This window comes from Oryctolagus cuniculus, chromosome 8 (genome assembly GCF_964237555.1).
Source record: "Oryctolagus cuniculus chromosome 8, mOryCun1.1, whole genome shotgun sequence".
NCBI classification, from domain to species: domain Eukaryota; kingdom Metazoa; phylum Chordata; class Mammalia; order Lagomorpha; family Leporidae; genus Oryctolagus; species Oryctolagus cuniculus.
In genome coordinates, this window is record NC_091439.1 from 10,106,889 (window position 1) to 10,128,296 (window position 21,408).

Sequence of the window (21,408 nt, forward strand, 5' to 3'; positions counted from 1 at the left end):
TTTTCTCGATAAATCGTGTTCAGGGCACTTAGTGAATGCACAGTGTCTTTGGTTTTTTACAACCAAAAAAGCAGCTTTTCCACACTGAGTCTTAATGAAGGAGAGCTGGTGGGGCTGGCATTGTGGCCCAGCGGGCTAAGTCACTGCCTGGGACTCCTGCGTCCCCTGTCGGAGTGCTGCTTCCCATCCAGCTTCCTGCTAATGCATCCTGGAGGCAGAAGGTGAAGGCTCAGGTGCTGGATCCCTGCGGCCCGTGTGGAAGACCCAGACTTGAGTTCCAGGTCCCTGGCATTGGCGTAGCCCGGCCCTAGCTTTTTGATGGCATTTGGGGAGTGAACCAATGGATGGAAGACCTCTCTCTCACTCCCTCCTTCCCTCTCTGTTGCTTTGTCTTTCAAGCAGATGAAAGCATATATTTAAATTTAAAAATTCTCTTTAAAAAAAAAGAGACCATGTACCTTTTTGATGAGTCATAATTTGTATGCATGTAACATAATTTTTCATTAGCAGAATTAATGGTTATTTTCATGTGCAGAATGGCTCCTGTAGGCCCTTTGAGAATGTGTAGCATTCAACAGTTTAGGGCCTTAAGACTATAAAAAGAAATGAATTGCCCTTTTTATTTAAGTCATTTAAGGTGACATTTATGATCATATTAGTACCACTTTTATACCAAAGGTTTATGTACTGCAGTTTTATAAGTTCTTTTTTTTTTTTTTTTTTTTGACAGGCAGAGTGGACAGTGAGAGAGAGAGACAGAGAGAAAGGTCTTCCTTTTGCCTCTGGTTCACCCTCCAATGGCCACTGTGGCTGGCGCATTGCGCTGATCCGATGGCAGGAGCCAGGTGCTTCTCCTGGTCTCCCATGGGGTGCAGGGCCTAAGCACTTGGGTCATCCTCCACTGCACTCCCGGACCACAGCAGAGAGCTGGCCTGGAAGGGGGGCAACCGGGACAGAATCCGGTGCCCCAACCGGACTAGAACCCGGTGTGCCGGCGCCGCAACGTGGAGGATTAGCCTATTGAGCCGCAGTGCCGGCCTGTTTTATAAGTTCTTAGCCAAATTCCTCTCCTGGTATGAGAAGGGGTATGCAGGGACTGTGGGTACAAAGGAAGGAGGAAGGAGCGTCACCTTCAGCCTTGAGTTGTGCTTGTGTGACACGGATCACTGGGAAGGCCAGGCTGTGGGTGGAGCCAGGGGATGCGGGCCGGCAATCTCTGTTGCCATGGCACCACTCTAATACCCAAAGACCCACTGATACTACCTTCTCCTCTGATGCGCTCTTTGAAAGTTGTTCCTTGATTTGCAGTGCTCAGAGATGGGGGCATTGCTGCCGGGATCCACCATTAAACTGCACCTTTGGTGAGGAGTAAGGGAGCAGCAGTGGGCAGGAAGCTATTTCATCGCTGTAGAGCGTAACTGCCTGTCCCGAAGAAGGCTCCCTCTTGGAGGAAGAGCGAGTGTGTGGCAGGTTGATGCCAACCTCTCTGGCCTTGTCTGTTTAAGGGGGGATGCGTTGGGATCCCATTTGTCCCATTCATTCCCTAGAAGAGATAGGACATGGTCTTGGGGTTGTGGGTTCAGGATCAAGTCTTTCTGGTCAGCTCTGAATGAGGGCCATTCCCTTCCTATAACCGCAGTGAAACTTGGGCCTCTTCAGCCAGCCACCTGTGTTGCCTTTGCAAAGCCTGGTAGCTGTTATAGAGCTGCCCAGATCCGTGAGTCTTCACTTCCTCTCCACATTACACCAGTAGGGTCCAGCCTAAGAAGAAGTGACGGCATGGCCACGAAGTTAAAAAGCTGAGACCCAGTTCCTAATTTCTGGGAATAATAAAATTTGGTACATCTCAAAAAATACTTTTTCCATACCCTCCTTCACACTTAGGGCTTTTACAATTTCGATCCCAATTTATTTACCCATCTTCCACTCATCCAATCCAAGCAGTGGCCCATTCATCTGTCCTAATTATTCCTTCGTATTTTAAACTACCTTTTGCAATGTCCCATCACATTCCCACTCATGTTCTTAATGTGGAAAATAGGAAACACCAACAGTGGAATGCTTGTTGGCATTTAACTGGCACACCAGGATGCAGGGTAGGCACAGGAGGGAGAGATCCCAAGGAATTCTGAAATAGGGAAAACCATTTCCTGCTGTCACAAAAGTTATACAGTCATTGAGTACACATTGAAGAATGCACCCCTAGGAACATTTAAGGTAACATCCTAGGACTTTTTAACAAAGGATACGGGTTACTGATCATCCTCTTCAAATCAACCTTCTCTTTGCAGTAAGGGCAAGTCTGCTTTTTCCCAACGATGCACCACCCTCGAATGCAGAATTCATGAAAGCTGATGCCTCTTGTTAGGAATCTTCCAGACGTGAGAGGGTGCGGCTCGGCGGAGATGTGGAAGTGACCCCGTCTTTAGGATCTGGCAGTGGAGGTGGCAGCTGCACTTGATGGTGCACCTGACTTTTGAAGGGAGATTCGGTTAGGACAACGGAGCCCCTAAGGACAGTGACCTTGGAGTGGGAGAAGCAATCACAATCCCTGAGGCATTCACTCAGCTCCTTGGCCTTAACTGTGGGCATGCTTTCTTTCAGTAAGGTCTAATGGAACTGTATCCTTGTGGCCCCTTACCTCCTGCTTCATACTTTTCTCATGCCTTTACCATGTGTTCCCGATTCTACTTCTTGTTCCCTACTCATTACGTTCTTGTCTTAGGCACATAGACAGGTTTAAATTGTTTGTGGTCATAAACTTAGAAATATTTCTATTGCCGGCATTGTGGCGCAGCGGGTTAAAGCCCTGGCCTGAAGCGCTGGCATCCCATATGGGCGCCGGTTCTAGTCCTGGCTGCTCCTCTTCTGATCCAGCTCTCTGCTATGGCCTAGGAAAGCAGTAGAAGATGGTTTAAGTCCTTGGGCTCCTGCACCCACATGGGAGACAAGGAAGAAGCTCCTGGCTCCTGGCTTCGGATTGGCGCAGCTCAGGCCATTGTGGCCATCTGGGGAGTGAACCAGTGGATGGAAGACCTCTCTCTCTATCTCTACCTCTCTCTGTAACTCTGTCTTTCAAATAAATAAAATAAGTCTTTGAAAAAAATATTTATATTAACTTCATATGTTTTCTTCTTCAACTATTATTGATCAGGAGCCAACTATGTTTAATACGATATACAAATGTTAAACTTCTCTAACTGTCGGCATTTACACATTCACGTGCCTCCATCACTCGTCCAGGTAGTCGGATCCTTTTCCCTACACTGGAGAATGAGCTCCTTGTTTCCTCACAGCATTAGGCACTTACTCTAACATAGTGTGACTTTCTCTGTCCTTACATGTCTCTGTTGCGTGTGGGACTGTGTCTCATTCATTGCTAGTTCCTCGGTACCTTATGCAGTGCCTGAGAAATATTGATTGAATCAGGCAAAACTAATTATTTTTGGAAATGTGTATTTCCAAGTTCCCCTTGGGCAAAATGATTCACTGTAATGAGATCCACCCTATTGACTGATTTATTCCCACAGCTGCTGCTCCTCAAGTGGTTTCTGGGCCAAGACCCCCTGATCTTCTAAGGGGCCCACTACATATCCGTGGTAACAGCAATGATGTGGAAGTTCTTTTCCTAACAAATGGGGGGCCTTGGAAGTGTATCCTGGGCAAGGTCATGAGTGTAATTCCTCACTATTACATCTCTGTGCTACTACGAGTTTCCACTATTTTGTAGGCTTAGAATCGGGGTCATTTTCGCTATGTGCATGGATGACTAGAAAGTGATGTGAAACAGCAAAGATGTTGAATGCAAACTCATGCAGCCCTGAGCAGAGTGCCATCTTCCAGTCGGGCAGTAGAGGGCAGGGGTCACAGAGCCAGGACTGAAAGGTCCACACCCTCTTTAATAGTCTCTCTCTTCTTCAGGCCCTGCGTTCTGGCACACGTCCACACTGGCAGAACCACTGGCGTGCAGTACTCAGATAAGCCCTCCCTGTTAATATGACTCATGTTTGCCCACTCCTCACTAATATAACTCATGCTAAAATGAGCTGTTAATAACACTCCCTGCAAAAAGCAAATGTAAAGGTGGCTACATTTTAGATGACATATGCACACATGTACTACAGTCCCTAAGGGCTTTTAAAGGTGGAGAGGGAAAATATTTCCACTTGCAAATGGCAGAAGGGGCTCAGTTCCAACATTTGAAAAGTAAATCATATTTAAAACTAGGGCCAGGCTTGGAAAATTTCTATGAAGAATGATAGTTTTTTGGTAAGGACATCACACTGAAAAAAACCACTGTAGAATTCCATATGGGATATCTTTGTATTCCTTCCCTTAAATTGTTAAGGCTTAAATGTTGGCATAAAGTCCCCCATTACATTTGAGATGAATTTGGACCAGTTTTGGACTCTCAAGATTGAACAAGTGGAAACTGTCCAGATTAAACAAACTTGAATCAGAGGCCCCGCACATCGAAGGCATGACCGATGGAATTAGGTGGACTTCGGCAACAAACGACAGCTGGTTTAACCATCTCATTGTGCCAGAGCTTTGAACCAACTGGCTATATTGCAATAATATAAAATTGATACTGTACTATAATATAAAGATAAATGATCCCCCCATTTTTTTTGTATGCAGGAATGAACAAAAACCAATTATTGGTAATGCAAACACAACGTTGATATCCATAGTTACACGGTCAGGATACACAGGTGGCTTCATTCAGGGGTCTTGATGCCAGTGCACTGGAGTCCCCTAGAAGGCTGGTTTCCAGGCCCAGGCTTGTCTGGCACCTACTCCTAAGAATCCCTCAGCCAACAGCCAGCCATTTGGGTTGGAACACATAGGTGGAGGAGCTACGCGATCCAAGAACTAGATTCTCAAATGCTTGGTGCTCTTTTTGTTGTCTAAGGAGTCCTACTTCCTGTGGCATCCTCCTTTCAAGACCAAGGCTGGACAGGAGGCTTGGTTTCCCCCTGCCTGGCTCCCAGGACAGTAAGTTCCCTGGGATTACTTCTAGGCTAAGCACCCTTTGTTCTGCCTGGTCCCCTGAGGTTCAGACACCTGGATAGCCTTGAGTTCCTCCTGTACCTAACACTTCACTCCCTCCCCCCACCTCCAAAGCCCTGCTCTGCTGGTTCTTCTTGGCTCTCTGCTCATTTAGGGCTTCCGCCAGCTTCCCCAGCCCATGCCCTGCTTGGGAGGTGCTTTCCTTCCTTGTATGATAAGAGTCCTCTTTTAAGAGAAAGTCACTGGCTGGCGCCATGGCTCAATAGGCTAATCCTCTGCCTGTGGCACCGGCACACCAGCTTGGGGCACTGCTCCTGTGGCTGTTAACGGATGCTAGCCCTGGGGCGGTTTCAGCACCTGGAGCCCTCTTCCTCATTGGCTTTTCTTGCAAGGGCATCTCATTTCTGACAGTGACCTTTAAATGACCTTGAGATCAAAAGGTTTCCCCAGGGCCAGCGCCGTGGCTCACTAGGCTAATCCTCCGCCTTGCGGCGCCGGCACACCGGGTTCTAGTCCCGGTCGGGGCGCCGGATTCTGTCCCGGTTGCCCCTCTTCCAGGCCAGCTCTCTGCTGTGGCCAGCGAGTGCAGTGGAGGATGGCCCAAGTCCTTGGGCCCTGCACCCACATAGGAGACCAGGAGAAGCACCTGGCTCTTGGTTTCGGATCAGCGTGATGCACCGGCCGCAGCGGCCATTGGAGGGTGAACCAACGGTAAAGGAAGACCTTTCTCTCTGTCTCTCTCTCTCACTGTCCACTCTGCCTGTCAAAAAAAAAAATTAATAAAAAAAAAGGATATCACTGCCTCACCGTGGTTAATTCATTATTCAGCAGGGATTATCAGAAAGTCTTAGAAAGAATGGGCTGGGGGAGAAATGTCTGCGATGTGGGGATGGGAGATGTGGACAGGAGGAGGGGAGCGAGGTAAGCAGGTGGTTTGGTGAAGGCAAGATGGTTTCCCGAGGAAAGGATACACATGATGACACGCCAGCTGGTAGGTGTTTTCAATGAGTCCTTCCTCGTCGAGCTCCACAATGATCTTTTGCCCGCAGACGGCACAGGTATCATCTGACAAGCTCCTTGTGGGCATCCCACTGATGCTGTAGAACTGCAGGGCGAATAAAGAGATGATTGGTTGGAAGGAGAGCACCCAGCACTCCCAGGCAGGGAAGCCAATGCCAGGTCCTGGCACAGGCAGCTGTCCTTGGCACACAGAGACTTTACTGCTTCTAAGTTGGCTCAGACCTTGAGCCTCTTTCCTGTGGGAACAATGCTACAGAGGGGTGATGGTTTCCAGGCTAAAGCCCACAGAATCCCAAACAGACCCAAAGCACGTTGCTAATGATGATGTCTAATCTAAGCTCTGCATTTAGGACTCCTGTGAGAGAAACAGTTTTTATATGGTGCTGCAGTGCAGAATCACACATGTCCATGAACTTGCCCCTCCCTTTATTCTCCTGGAGACTCTGCGTTAGAGATCTGGAGTAAACCCAGGGGTCAATGATTTTTTTTTTATTTAAAGATTTATTTATTTTAAAGAGTGACACACACACACACACACACACACAGATATTGAGATTGATTCTTCATTTGCTGCCTTACTCCCCAAATGACCACAAGGGGGCCAGGGTGAAGCCAGGAGCCTGGAACATCATCTGGGTCTCCCATGTTGGTGGCTGTCTTCCCAAGTGCATTAGCAGGGAGCTGGATCGGGAGATGAACAGCCAGGACTCAAACTGGCATTCGTGGGATGCGGTGTCACAGGCTCAACCCATCACACCACCATGCCAGCCCCAGTGATTTATTTTTTTTTAATTCCCATATTCTTTTTGGGAACACCCAGACTAACTGCCATTGGAAGAAAATGCATTTAGAATCCTAACCTGCACACAGGTAACCCATATGAATGCCAGGTTCAAGTCCTGCTTCCAGTCCAGCTCCCTTCTAAAGTGCCTGGGAAGACCCTGGATGATGGTCCAAGTCTGTGTGGGAGACATGGATGGAGTTTCAGGTTTCTGGCTTCAGCTTGGCCCCAGCCCCAGCCATTGTGGCCATCTGGGGAGTGAACCAACAGATGGAGGATCTCTCTCCCCACCACCCTATATTTGTCTCTCCCTTAATCTCTGTAACTCTGCCTTTCAAATAAATATTATTTAAGAAATACACAAAGACAATATGGAGTGCCTAGTTTCCCCCATTATTGTTGTTGTTGGATTTATTTTAAGGAACTGACCCACAGGTAATCAGGGCTGTCAATTCAGAAACTTGTAGGGCAAGCCAGCAGGCTGCAAGCTGGCAAGAGCTGATGCTGCAGTCTTGAAATGGAATTCCTTCTCTAGAAGGCTTCAGTGATTTTAAGGCCATTGAACAAGTAAGGGTAATCTCCTGCACTTAAAGTCACATGGTTGGAGGTGGGTGGTTAACCTTGTATATAAGGTGCCTGCATCTCACATCAGAGCACCAGGGTCTGATTCCTGTCTCCAGTGCCTGACTCTGTATTCCTGCTAATGTAGACCCTTGGAGACAGCAGTGATGGTCTGAATGGCTGGGTTCCTGCCACCCCTGTGGGAGATCTGGATTGAGTTCCCAGTTCTCAGTGTTGACCTGGGATCCAGTCCCAGCCATTGCCTACATCTGGGGAGTGAACCTGTGGTTGGGAGCTCTTTCTATCTCTCTGCCTCTTAAATATATAATATTTTTAAAAAGAAAAAAAGCCACTTGCAGATGTTATTCATATCTACAAAATATCTTCCAAGCAATATCTACATTAGCACTTGACCAAACAAGTGGACGCCATAGCTTGACAAACTGACACATAAAATTTAACCATCATAAGCTCCTTTATGACAGAATAGCCACATAAATTAAGGCACATTTTCTGTATGCATTTGTCTATTCTCCTCAATTTGTTTATTTATTCAGTCACTTACTTATATCAATGTGGACTCAAGGCTATTTATTTTATATTTTGATTTATAACCCCAAACTGCTTCTACTACTATCGCATTGCTCAAATTCCAGCTTTGGTCACTGGGAGATCTTCTGGTTTGCCTCTGTGTCTCTTTGACATATCCCCATCATTGTCGAGGGTTTTTTTTTTTTAGCACTTTGTAACTTTCTCAAACTGTGACTGTCTAGGATCATATTGTATATTCCTTGCCCAGATCTATAGTCAGCCATTTCTTCAAGGAGCCCTGGTTCCTTTTATTGTAGAATGATATTAGAAGCCAAGGTGGTTATAACAACTTGAGTGTCACTGTTCTAAGGACTTCTAGTTGAGAGAGAAGGAATATAGCATTGTATACCAACCCATGTATACACACATTCTATATGTATTCATTTGCATATGTATTAAGCTATGTAGAAAATCATACTTATTTCTCCTATTTTAACCCATTATTACACAGCTTAGTCTAGCCTCTGTTTATCTGTAATTTCCCACTTGGACAGTGAGAAACCCAGCTTCCACTATCAGCCATCCATTTACATAGTTGTTCAATTCCAGAATGCATGTGTAGTGTTATTGGTAATCTATAGCCCCAAATAACTATCAGCTAGAGTGCAATGCTTATGCATCATTTTGCTTTTAATCTTACATTCTTCACTCATTTAAAAATACTTAGGACAGCTTCTCCTGTCCACACCCCCGCCACCTCCTTCATTGAGATTACTTCACGTAGTTGGTAGTTGTAAGACAGCTAGATTCCTGTTTTCATAACCTGAGATCCTCTGACTTCCTAATGATCCTCGTGAGTTGCATACATTGAGAATCACCCTGTCTACTACAAAGTTCTACAGATTTTGACAAATGAATATTGTGGGGAGCAACTGGGAGCAACTCGGACTAGACTAAGTTACTGGAATTAAGACTTATTCTATGCATCTGCTCTCCCACAATATGGCGCTGGGAGAGGAGGAAACAGCTTCTACATAGCTGCCTCCAGTTCAACCAATAAACAGCAGGACCTGCTCCTGATTGGAGGAGAGCAGCGTACTCGGCATGTGGGTAGCAGAGTTGGGATTGGTGGAAGAGGACTATAAAGGAGGAGAGAGACAACATGCACCAGGAACATCTAAGGGGAACATCTATCTGAAGGAACACCTGAGCAGCCCCCGAGAGAGCCGGCCGGCGGTGTGCCACTCCCCCGCGGAAGTGGGGAAAGTGGCAGGGGGAACCGCCCTTCCACGGAGGTGGAAGGGACGGTAGCCAACCCGGGAAGAACCAGCAGCAAACCCGGGGAGGGCCGAGCAGACAAAAGAACAGCGCAGGGTCCTGTGTCGTTCCTCCACGAAGACGGGGAGCGACAAATATAGTGCCAGGTATCCACCATTGTAGTATCATACAGAATAGTTTCTCCACTTTCAAAAATTTCTTGTGTGTTACCTGGCCAGTCCTGCTCCTTCCCTAACCCCCTGGCAACCACTGGCGGTTTGGTTGCACCTTTTCCAAAAGTCATCTAAATGGAGCCACATAGTATGAAGCCTTTTTGAACTGGCTCTTTTCACTCAGAAATATGCATTTAAAATCCATCAATGGTTTTGGATGGCTCGTTCCTTTTTCTAAGGTGTTTGTTTTTTGTTTGTGTGTTTTAAAAAGCAGATGCATTGGCTCCACTCCTAGAGACTCTGACTTCCTTGATCGGTGTTGGCTTAGGCATTGGCATGGGACTGGAGAGTGCTCCTCCTTTGCAGCCTTCCAATCTCAGTAACAAGCACATGAACAAATGTGCATGGTAGCCTGGACACACACACACACACACACACACTCACTCACTTCATTAGTACAAACTGGTGGCTGTGCCAATGACTTGAGGCTGTGATTTTCATAGATTTGGTAGCTGGAATGAAGATGGCAGAAGGTGAGGAAGGTGGCAGATGTTGAGGATGTGTGTGGTGGGATCAGGTGAGAAGTCTCTAGAATGCTGGTGCTTAAAGACTTGGCTGTCTCACCAGTTGCAGTCTCTTCTTCCTGCCCCACTGGAGAACAGGGCACATTCAACCCCTCCTCCTCTGCTGTTCACAAACAAGCGCAAGGCTTTGGGGATTGTCTAGGATGAATGACTTCCGGTTTCTGATGGAGGAATGGGGAGTGACAATGCTCCTTCCTGTGCTCACCTTAAACCTCACGAGAAAAAGCACTTGTCCCCTTAGACAGTCCATGGCAGGGGAGTACAGAAGGTATGCTGTTCTAGCATTTCGCCGCAGAAGTTGGACTGTAGGCTTAAGGACAAGAGTGAGACAGAGCTGATGGCGGGGTGAGGGGTAGATAATGGGGTCGGGATGAAGTCAAGCTCATGTCCGCTTAGCTCCTGTCCCATGAAAGGAGGCAGAGCAGTGCAGAAGTCCAGGCTTCCTTTGCTCTTTACGCTTGCTTCCCTGCTTCCTATTTGGCAGACACAGGTAGAGGAAGGAGGCCGGGTTTCTGAAGCATCTGGCTGTGTCATTCCTGGAGCCCTTGGTTTGTGTTTAAGAGATATGCACATGTCTGCCACAGAAATGAATCTGGAATCCACCTAAGTAGAGGGTATGTCCAGTCTCCACTTTCATAGTGTTTAAAAAACATACAACTCTTCAAGATTTTTTTAAAAAGAAAGTCCAGACACCAAAATACAGTGAGAATACATGTAGCATACTTTTTATATCTCCTACTCTTTTTAGAAGCTTTCTATGATAACTGGTCTTTATGAAAAGTATACCCCGCAGCACTACTGATTCTGGGGGGTTTAAGTAGCATCGAATATGATTTATATTTTCATTAGGCAGAGTTTCTGGCAGAAATAAAGTTTTGTTCTGGTTGGTCTTTTATTAATCCTTTAAATTTTGGCAGTTGGAATATGCTAGATATAACATCGCAAATAATCAACATATTTTATTGTAAAGGTGCATTACCCCCCCAATCATTCTATGTAAAAAATGTATCCTCAAAAATTAATTACAAAGAAAATTTTTGATGCAAGAAGATTCCAGGGTCCAGCTGGGCTCAAAGGGCCGGAATAGGACTAAAGGAAACGATAATCAATACCTGAAGAAAAATTTAACCATTTCTGAAAATTAAAGCCAATACGTGAGAGGAAAGCACTTCTCTTTGTGTCATAAATGATTTCGGAGAACGAAGGCAGCACTTACCCCTATAGTGGAGGCCATGTAATCGGAGCAGATCTCAGCAAAGTCTCTCCCCATTACTCCATAGTAGAGGCCATAGAACAGGGACACGATGCCAAAGTCCATGGAATCTCTAGCTTTGATTCTAGTGAAAACAGTGTAAGGAGATAAGAAGGTGGCACTTGGTGGGCGGGGGTGGGGGCTGGAGTTTGGCGGGTATTTCCTGCCATAGTGCCTAACAGAGTCTTGCGATTTTTTTTCATTTAGTTTTTCCTTTTTACATGAAAGAATGAAAAATTCTCTACATTTCTCTCAAATTATACCACTCAATGCCAGTGGACAGAGGAATTATTCGGTAGTACCCTCTTATCCGTGAGGGATACACACCAAGACCCCCAGTGGATGCCTGAGATTGTGGATCGTACCAAACTTTACATGTGCTGTATATGTTCCTTTGCATCCATCCTTATGATACAGCTTAATTTATAAGTTAAGCACAGAAGATTAATAATAAGAATGAATAAAAATGGAACAATTATAATGATATACTGTAATAAAACTTTGCACTTTGGGGCCATTATTAAGTAGAATAAGGGTTGCTTGGACATAGGTAATGCAATGAATGAGAGGCAATCTGATAACAAGCGATGACTACTAACAGGCAGGTAGCATGTACGGTGTGGGTACACTGGACCAAAGGATGACTCATGTCCTGTTGAGACGCAGCAGGACAGCACAAGATTTCAACACACTGCTCAGAACAGTGCAGAATGTGAAACTGGCTGTTTGTGTCTGGAATTTTCCATTTTATAGTTTTGGATGGTTGACCATGGGTGACTTAAAGTGCAGAAAGCAACACTGTGCAACAGGGAACCCTGCTGGAGTCTTTGAACCCTTCTTGGGACTGATCAGCTGACTCTAGCCAGTGGTTTCAAGGTTGGTTACACCCAGAAAGGCCCAGATAGCTTGTAAAAATCCCCATCTTCAGGCCACACCCGGCCTGACTACCTCAGATTCTCTAGGGAAGGGGGTCTGTGCAGCAAGCATGGTTGAAGCGCCCCAGGCCCCAGGTGATTCCACTGGGGCAGTGCTTCTCAGCCTTAAGCATAGATTAGAATCACCTGGGAAGACGTAGCACTACACTGATGCATGGGCCCAGCAGCAGCGACTTCAGTTGACTTGCTCTAGGGTGATGTCTGTGTCAGGTGCCTCTACCACAGAGCTAGATTGTACAGCATGCTTTTCAATACTTCATCTCACCTAAGCAATGTCTGAGATGGATATTATTATCCCCCATTTTTGCATATAAAAACAATGAGACCTATAAAAACTAATTCCTTACCATGACAATCGGTTACAAACACAAACCAGCAACCAAGCTCAGATTCTGGGGTTCTTTGCTACCTTGCTGCGATTGCCATATACTCATCTCAAACTTGTTTGCAAGTTGAAATATATTTCACACACACTAGGATCCTCTGTGACAACTCTTTGTTTTGTCTGAAGAGGAAGATCTCTTTACAAAGTAAAGAACTAGCCCCAGAGTTAATTTATGAATCTCAGGCATTTGGTGTGTTATGGCAGCTGTCAGAGGATCTCAGAGAGCAGCAGTGGCCTGGTGAGTCTGATTGGTGTTAGGGCAAGGAGGAGGGTGTGAGAAGAGTTGGGTAGTCTGCTTCTGGAACCTTCCTTTGGTTGTTTTTGTGCTGTCAATTTGAGGAGGAACTAAGTAGAGGCAGAAAACTTTGTAGATTTAGATAGGATATAGAAATTTTGTGCTGTGAACTGGGAATTCCAACACAAATTTCAGAATTTGCCCGCATATTTTTGAAAATTAGGATGGTGAGGAGGAGTTAAAGTTTATGTTCCCTCCATGACCAGGGCAGTAGATGTTCATAATGCCATTGAACACACTGTGGCTCTATAGGAAAGAACTGTAATATGATGATAACAACTAGGAGCAAGAAAACAGTTCTTTCCTAGTGTGAAGAGTTATAGTCTCAGTATGCCTCATTGTAGAATTCATGGATAAGGCTCTTAAACTCTTGTAAAGTCGTAGTCTTGGACAACTGTAGTCTCAAGTGATTTCATTAACATTCTTATAGATATTTTACAGTCACATAAATAAGGCATGATAAACATATGCTAGCAGGAGAACTGAACAGTGTTTTGTGTATTTTAAACTTGGAGTAATACATCTGTACGATGACTTTCTGTCCCTTTCCTCCTAGAACACGTTAGGCGTTCCCTCTCTGAAAGCTTCATGAAACGCTTACAAAATTGGATGCGGTGTGGCCAAAGGCAGGTCCCTTCTCCCAGGGCTGGTTCTCTATCCACTCACCGTCCTTATCTTACAAGTCCAAGGTTGCTGATTGCCGTTGTGACCTCAGAGATTCAGAGTGACTTCAGTGTGACAGATACTCCGGGCGAATTTTCCTTGAGCTGCTTTCTGTAGCTCCATGCTACATCTTAGGTCCCCTTCCCGGAGCACAGGCCGGCTCTCTGTGGGTCTCATCCACAGCACACGTTTGCTCCCTCCTGATGGGAGCACCGTTCTGGTCAGAGTTCCCCAGGTTGCTTTTTTCTTCCCAGGACTTTTTGCTGTTTTCCCATCACTTCTCTTTTGATTCCTGTGCCTTCGGTTTCCTCTGATTCTAACTGTCCCCAACAAAAAGGGTTTTATGGATACCAGAAACAAAATTCTAGAAAGCACTACTTCCAGCAGAAGCATAGCCACAGATATAAGGTCTCGCACTGCATAATGATGTTCCCGTCTGTTACAAACTGCATATCCGATGGTGGTCCCGTGAGGTCATCTTGCCTGGTGCCACATAACCCACTTGGTTTGTGTGTGTACACACTACAATGCTTGTACAATGATGAAATTGTCTAATGATGCATTCCTCAGAACACATCCCTGTCATTAAGTGAGCCGTGGCAGTAATTTTCAATGTTCTAGAAACCACTTTTAAGATGTTTTTCAGACTGTATTTGAAATGCAATGTATGTTTTATACTTCTAGTAGATCTTATTTCATCTTTTAATTCTTGGTAGTCACATGAGTTGGAAGCTACATATTGGACAATCTACTTCCAAAGGTTTTAAAGAACAGCAAGGTATATAGAAGGAGATTTGGACACTGCAGAATTTTGTGGAAGGGAAATTGGAAGTCCAGTAAAAATTATGGTATCACAATTGTAGGGCTGCTCTCAATGGTGGCCTTTAAAGTGAAGATCAAATATAGGTTCTCTTTACAGCTTCTAAGTGTTACATGTATTGCACTTTCTCACTTTTCTTGTGATCTTCTCCAGTGATAAGAGTGTGATGAGCAACTATAAGAAAATTTGTGTATGGAGAGTTATAGGGCTGAGTGCATCTGGTTAGAGAAATGAGGCGACCAGGTAAATGTCCCCAGCAAGCACTTGAAGACATACATATCTTAAGCAAAGATACTTACTTGAAAAATAAATTGAATCCACACATTGTGAACATGATAGCCAAATAACCCACAACACCAAAAGCATAGCTGAGCTTGTAGATGAGAAGAAACCATTTGTAGACCAATCTGTGGAGTGGAAAACGGGGAGAAACAGAGAACACTGTAAAGCACTTCTTCATTTTCAAACACTGTTATAAATTAGGTTGAGTTTTATGTATTACATACTCTACAGGACCATGCATATGTATCAGTTAAACTCAAGAATAACCTCCAGTTTTACTATAATAGCAACAGATAACATATAGTAACACTATCGTGCTCACGTGCTTTCCTGTGCCAGTGCGGGCACATTTATTTGACTTCATCTGGGTTCTTCATGTAAAAATGGCCTTCAGGAATGGTCACTCCCCCTGGGGTGCTACCCACCCTCTCGCCTTTGGGTTAACTTGCAGTGGTTTTGGTAGAAGTGCCTTATAGACAAGCAATACAGGTGAAGAGATGTCGAGAGGACCCCACCAGGAGTTCCTCTTCCCTTCTGCTATGCCACCCCTTGGCCTCCAGCCCAAGTGCATTTATCATTAGCCATGGGCCCAGCCCTTGGCCCAACCCCTCGCTACCCAGAAAGCCCCTCTCCTAGCTCTGGGACTGAAATTACCAGAGCGTTTGAGCCTTGTTTTCTCATGCTGGGTGGATGAGTCTTTTGTGCATCCCAGCACTTGCCCAGGGCCACTCCTGGGCCTTGCCCTACTCCCACGGTGTCTATGTGGAGATGAGGACAGAGGGTGAGAGAGGAGGTGATCCAGAAGGAGTCCCTCACCCCACCTGTCTCCTTCCTCACTGGCAATCGAGGCCCTTACACAGACTCGTGGCTGTATCACGCCCGGGGAGGCTGTGGGAAGAGGATAGGGGTCCAGTTCCATTCCTGTTGGGACCACACAAGACCCTTGGAACAGGAAGTGGAAAAGCTGGAGGCTTTTCTTTGAGTCCCAAAGAAACTAAAAGGGCAGCTGGAACGGTACTTCCTCAGCCCCTTCTCGCACTTCCTCTTGAAGCCCCTGCTCCCTTAGGTGAGCCTCTTACCCTGACCTGCCCCAGAGTCCCGCTCCAGAGATCTGTCCCCACCCTCTCATCTCCACTCTCCCCGTTGGGGTCAGCGTCTCCAATGCTTCAGTTCTGTTGGTATGACTGGCGCAAGGTTTCAGTATCGTCTCATTTTTAATTTTTACGAAATTAACTCAAAAAGCAGAGTGAGCAACAGCAAGAGAGAAAGAGCCATCCTCTGACCCAATTCCCAAATGCCTGCCACGGCTGAGCCATGCTGATCTGGAAGGCTGGGATTTCAACTGGGACTCCCACATGGGAGGCAGGGACCTAAATGCTTGAGCCCTGACCTGCTGCCTCCCAGGGAGCACATTAGCAGAAATCTGGAATCTGAAACAGAGCCGGGACTTGAACCAGGCCCTCCAGTACATGGAATGCGAGTGTCCCAAGAGGCATCTTAGCCTCTGCATCGAATGCCTGCCCCTTAATGTTATTATAAAAGATGCTGTATTACATGGAGTTCCAGTCATGGAGGACCTCTGAACCATTATGGCATTTTGGGAGGTGGGGGAGGTTGTCATTGATGAGCTGTCATTTATGTGATTTCGAAGGGGAGATGCTTTCTCCTGTTCAAACAAACTGACACATAAGAGCCTTGTGGGCCAGCACCTGCTCCACACAAGTATACTCCTGTCCTGGCAACTATGTGAAGCCCCAGACACTGCATGGGTGCATGAGCTGCCTTAAGTTAACAAGAGGCTGTGTCAGCTCTGAAGCGAGCCAGAGAGGGATTTTCTGCCCCCAGTGACTTGTGAGCCATCAGTATTTTGGATTTGCCAGTGCAGGGCAGTTTGGATCACTGCTCAGTGCAGCCAGGTCCAGGAAGAAGTTCATACTACTAAAAGGAGTGATGATGGGGAAAGAGAGAGGTCGCCCCACCCGGCCTGCCAACACCAGCCAGCGCCACAGTGCAGTCCCCTGATTTCTATCCTGCCTTGAAGGGCATCTCTCGGCACTGGAGATGTCCCAGAACCAACAGCTTTTTATACTGCACGCCTTCCCCGTACTAAGTGGTCTGATGGCTCAAGGAAGACACAGCAGCAGTTGAGAGCAGCGGCACTGCAGCCCAGCACTCGGGCCGGACTCTGGGCTCTGCGCTTGCTGCGTGTGGAACCTCGGTCGGCTCCCTTGGCGTTCTGTCCTGCGATCGCCTCATTTACGAAGCGAGGGCCGCGACAGCAGCTCCTCAAGTTGTTCTGGGGAGTACGTGCGATCATGCGGTGATGTTTAAGAGACTTGGCACAGTAAGTGCTTAATGTCACGTCGTTGTTACGAATGCTAGGCTTTTCATATCCCAGTCTTCCTGCCTATTGGGTTACACGTTTCCATGAACGAAAAAAGAGTCCAGAACATCTTTACTCCTCAGATGTACCCTGGAAGGCCGATAGGCAAGACATGGAATTGAACTACCGCATCAGAGCAGCTTCCGAAAAGGAGAGTCTGGTCCTGGGTTGGAAAAGATACGGGTCAAGCCCAGCTCTTTGTGGCTAGTGTGTGGCCTGTTTCCTTGAGCCTGAACTTCAACACTTGCAGCCAACCCAACTATAGTGAGAGGAAACTCACTTCTCCTTCTCTTCCAACAGTGTAGGCCTGATATACTCCAGGGGAGGAACAACTGTTTTTTTTTTTTTTTTTTTTAATTTATTTTCATTTCATTTTGAAAGGCAAAGAGATAGAAAGAGATCTTCCATCTGCTGGTTCACTCCCCAGATGCTTGCAAGAGCAAGGGCTAGGCCGGGCTAAAGCCAGGAACCAGGAACTCAGTCTGGACCTCCCCGTGGGTGGCAGGGATCCAAGGACTTGAGCCATCACCTGCTGCCTCCGTGGGTGTGCATGAGCAGGAAGCTAGATTGCAAGCAGAGCCGTGACTAGAACCAGGTACTCTGCTATGGATTGCGGGTGTCCCGAGTGGCATCTTAACTGCTATGCCAAATGCTTGCCCCCGTAACCAAGTGTTCAGTGGTGCCAGGGACCCTTCTCTGGGGCTTGCCTTCTGCACCAATGCCAGCTTTACTAGGCTGTAATGAAATCCTTGGCTTCCAAATGGGAAATAGCGAAGATGTGACTCATCTATAGAAACACGATGAAGCAAAGAATCATGAAGATCCGCGGGCCGCCTGCCTCATCGCGCCTGCTTTTTCTAGATGAGGAGCTCACCAGCTGTGCCACGTGGTCTCTCCAAACGACAGCAGGGTGTGTGGTAGCCCCTCAGCAGGGCCGCCTGGCTCTCAGACTGTACTGCAGGGCGTGAGGCTGCGCACGTGGAGAGAGGCAGAAGCGGACGTGCAGGAGGCACGAGAGCCAGAGGCACCCTGGCCTTCTGAGACACCTGAGCCGTGAAGGGCACTGAGGCGGCGTGTGGGTGTTTCTCATCAAGCAGTTCCTCCTCCGTGTGCACTGAGCTGAGGCACATGATACCACTGCACTGAGGGAGGTGCGGAAGGGAACCATTCTCATGGAAATACAGTGTGGGTTACAGCCAGGGGGTGAAAACAAGGACATTGCTATTCGTCCAACACAGACTTCGCTCACAAATCTTAAGTACCCACAGCAGGTTGTGAGAAAGAGGAAGGGTGCCTTGTGTCCATTTTATGGATGGGTAAACCAGGCCCTACAATGGCCAACCAAGACCACACATTGGTCGTTTCTGAAGGTCTCCTAACACCGCCCACAGCTTTCCCCAAAGAGCGAGCCCATGAAAGTGCTCCTAACCCTGCATTCGTATAATTCAATTTTACACTTACCTGATCTATCCCTGCATATTTTTCCTTCTCCAAACTATAGAGAAAAGTTGATGTTTATTTCTCCTACTTTATTTTTAGAGAATAAAAACACACATCCAGACGGCTGAACAGCGGCCGGTGCTGTGGAGCAGCGGGTTAAGCTGATGCCTGTGGTACCGCCAGCCCATATTGAAACAGCTGCTCCACTTCCAATCCAGCTCCCTGCTGATGTGCCTGGGGAAGCAGTGGACGATGGCCCAAGAATCTGGGCCCTGCCACCTCATGTGGGAGACCCAAATGGAAGTTCTGGCTCCTGGCTTAAGCCTGGCCCAGCTCTGGTCATTGCAGCCATTTGGGGAATGAACCAGTAGACGAAAGTTAGATCTCTCTCTCTTGCTCTCACTCTCTTTCTATCTCCCCCCTCACCCTACCACTGCCTTTCAAAATAAAATAAATCTAAAAACAAAACAGATGGCTGAACAATCATAAAAGTATGTCATAGAAACTCATGACTCGTTCTCCAAAAAGGTCAACATTTGAAATCATCCTCTTACGGTTTTACATCTTCAAACCCTTTGAGTTTATCTTGATGAGGCCTGGGGTCCCAGCCACAGGGCAGGGGCAGCAGTGGTAGGCAAGGCACGTGATGAGATGCACTTTGGGCAGAGCTGTGAGGGATGCAAGGAACCGTACAAAGCTCCAGACATTGTCAGTGGTGGGGAAAGTGATCCCTGGGATATGGAAGCCTCAGTTGTTATGAGAGCAACAAATTGTCCTTTCCATACGATTTAGTGGATCTTTGTGAGTTGAAACACAAACTTTCAGCTCTTGCTCTATTTTAAAATATGCATGATACAATTTACAGTGGAATAAAACAAAATGCTGAGCTAATAATAAACATGCAAATAATGCTCTAGAAATGTTAAACAATAGTTTCACTTCTCTTCTTCCTGGCCTTCACCAGCTGGTACCTGCAAGAATGAATGTTACAGGCATGTCTTCATCACCATTCAATAACGAGTGGGACTAACAGCTGTAGAGCCGAACTCCAAATGGCTTTCCCAAAAGTACAGGAAGCAAAGCACCCCAACCCCCCCAGAGATGGAAATCAAATGCACTTTTTAATGTTGCAAGTAAAAAAGATGGCAGGGAAGGAAGGACTGGCATACGTACCGGGGGGTTCTCCCCGAGAGCGGTTTTCGGGTAGCTCTGAAGAGGATGTAACTGGTGATGACCGAGAACAGTCCCCATAGAGACAGAAAACGCCACCAGTACAGTTTGATCGTGAAATACACAGGAACGACCCACATCTGCAACAAGGTCACCAACTGTCAGGAGAATGAACAGAAAGTCTCCTTCAATGATTAGGACCTGGATGGCTACACTACTATTCATTTGTATTTATTTTATTTGAAAGGTGGGGCAGGAGTGGGGGAGAGAGAGAGAGAGAGAGAGAGAGATGGATTCTCATCCACTGGTATACTTCCCAGTACTCACAAAAGTCAAGGAGGCTGGGCAAGGTTGAATCCAGGAGCCCAGAACTCCATCTGGGTCTCCCATCTGGGTGGCAGGAGCTCAAGTACTTGAGCTGTCATCTGCTGCAACCCAAAGTGCACATTAGCAGGAAGCTGTATTGGAAGCGGATGGGCTGGAAATGGTGCCCAGGCACTCCAGTGTGGGATGTGGGCATCCCAAGTAGTGACTTAACTGCTATGTGCAATGCCCGCTCCACTGTTACATGATTCCAAAGCTTCTCAGGGGAGGCCATCTCCACCATCAGGTCTGCACCATGCAACTGGACACCGTCCAACTGGACAGGCCCAGTTGTGGAGAGAATTGGCATGACTGCCTGAACATTCAAAGGAGTAATCATCTGAAACCTGAAAGTCTCTGCCCTCTCCTTTCATCTGATTGAGATGAAAGCCACACGGAGCCTCAACAGCTTTGTGATTTTGGGTAAGTGTGCCTCACTGAGTTGTAAGATTGGGGATACGTGGCCATCAGTCTGGATGGGAAAGCCCCTGAAAGCCCAGCTGCATCACACAGAGCCCAGGGGCTGTTGGGACTCTCATGTGCCTATGTGAAAATGCACAGTGGTTAAATGAGGAAGTGGTGGGCAGGTCTCTGAAAAGCTCCTGGGACCTGGTCTAACTGCTGTGCCTTTGCAGTCTACGGCTTCACTCCCAACCAAGCTGGGGGCCACTTTGCCCCTGACTGTTGGGTTTGTAATGCACTGCCTTCCTTCTTGTCTCTCTTCTTTAGTTACTGGTGCCTTTCCTAGGCATCCCATGGTATGGACTGTGGATCATACTGTTTCCTGTTTCTCTCCAAGTCCAAGTAGCTATCAGAGGGTCCTTTTTTTTTTTTTTTTTTTGACAGGCAAAGTGGACAGTGAGAGAGAGAGACAGAGAGAAAGGTCTTCCTTTGCCGTTGGTTCACCCTCCAAAGGCCGCCGCGGCCAGCGCGCTGCGGCCGGCGCACCGCGCTGATCCGATGGCAGGAGCCAGGAGCCAGGTGCTTTTCCTGGTCTCCCATGGGGTGCAGGGCCCAAGCACCTGGGCCATCCTCCACTGCACTCCCTGGCCACAGCAGAGGGCTGGCCTGGAAGAGGGGCAACCGGGACAGAATCCGGCGCCCCGACCGGGACTAGAACCCGGTGTGCCGGCGCCGCTAGGCGGAGGATTAGCCTAGTGAGCCGCAGCGCCGGCCCAGAGGGTCCTTTAACCTGGTTGGCCCCAATCTCACAGGTCAGAAGCAGGACAGATGGAGCTGATGTGTTGTAATAGGCCACTGACTGGATGTGGTCTCTGTAGCAAAACTCCTACCCTTTGGGGCTGGCCCAAGACAGCTGTTCCCTCTCTGTGAAAAGCACTCAGGTTTAGCCGATAGCAGTAACCCTTGGTCTTTCATGACCGCGCCCTGACTAACCACTTATTACTTCCTCAGACTGAAGAGAAGGGGAATGGCGAAGTGGTGTCTTCTAAAGTGTGGGAGTTACTTCGTTTGGGGTGGCCCTGGCCGTGCTCTGTTGAG

The 21,408-nt window shown here is 47.2% G+C and overlaps 1 protein-coding gene across 2 annotated transcripts in view; it reads right to left on the reverse strand.

Moving 5' to 3' along the window:
* RNF175 (ring finger protein 175) overlaps positions 1-21,408 on the reverse strand; it is a 53,597-nt gene that overhangs the window by 6,043 nt on the left and 26,146 nt on the right. The window contains exons 4-8 of one of the 2 annotated variants that reach the window (XM_002716894.5): positions 19,549-19,703; positions 14,570-14,677; positions 11,137-11,257; positions 5,985-6,118; positions 2,250-2,351 (exon numbers count right to left, since the gene is read on the reverse strand). In XM_002716894.5, the coding sequence (XP_002716940.2) occupies positions 2,250-2,351; positions 5,985-6,118; positions 11,137-11,257; positions 14,570-14,677; positions 19,549-19,703 (620 nt within the window). The remainder of the gene's footprint in view (positions 1-2,249; positions 2,352-5,984; positions 6,119-11,136; positions 11,258-14,569; positions 14,678-19,548; positions 19,704-21,408) is intronic. The other variant, XM_008267301.4, reaches the window with a different exon arrangement.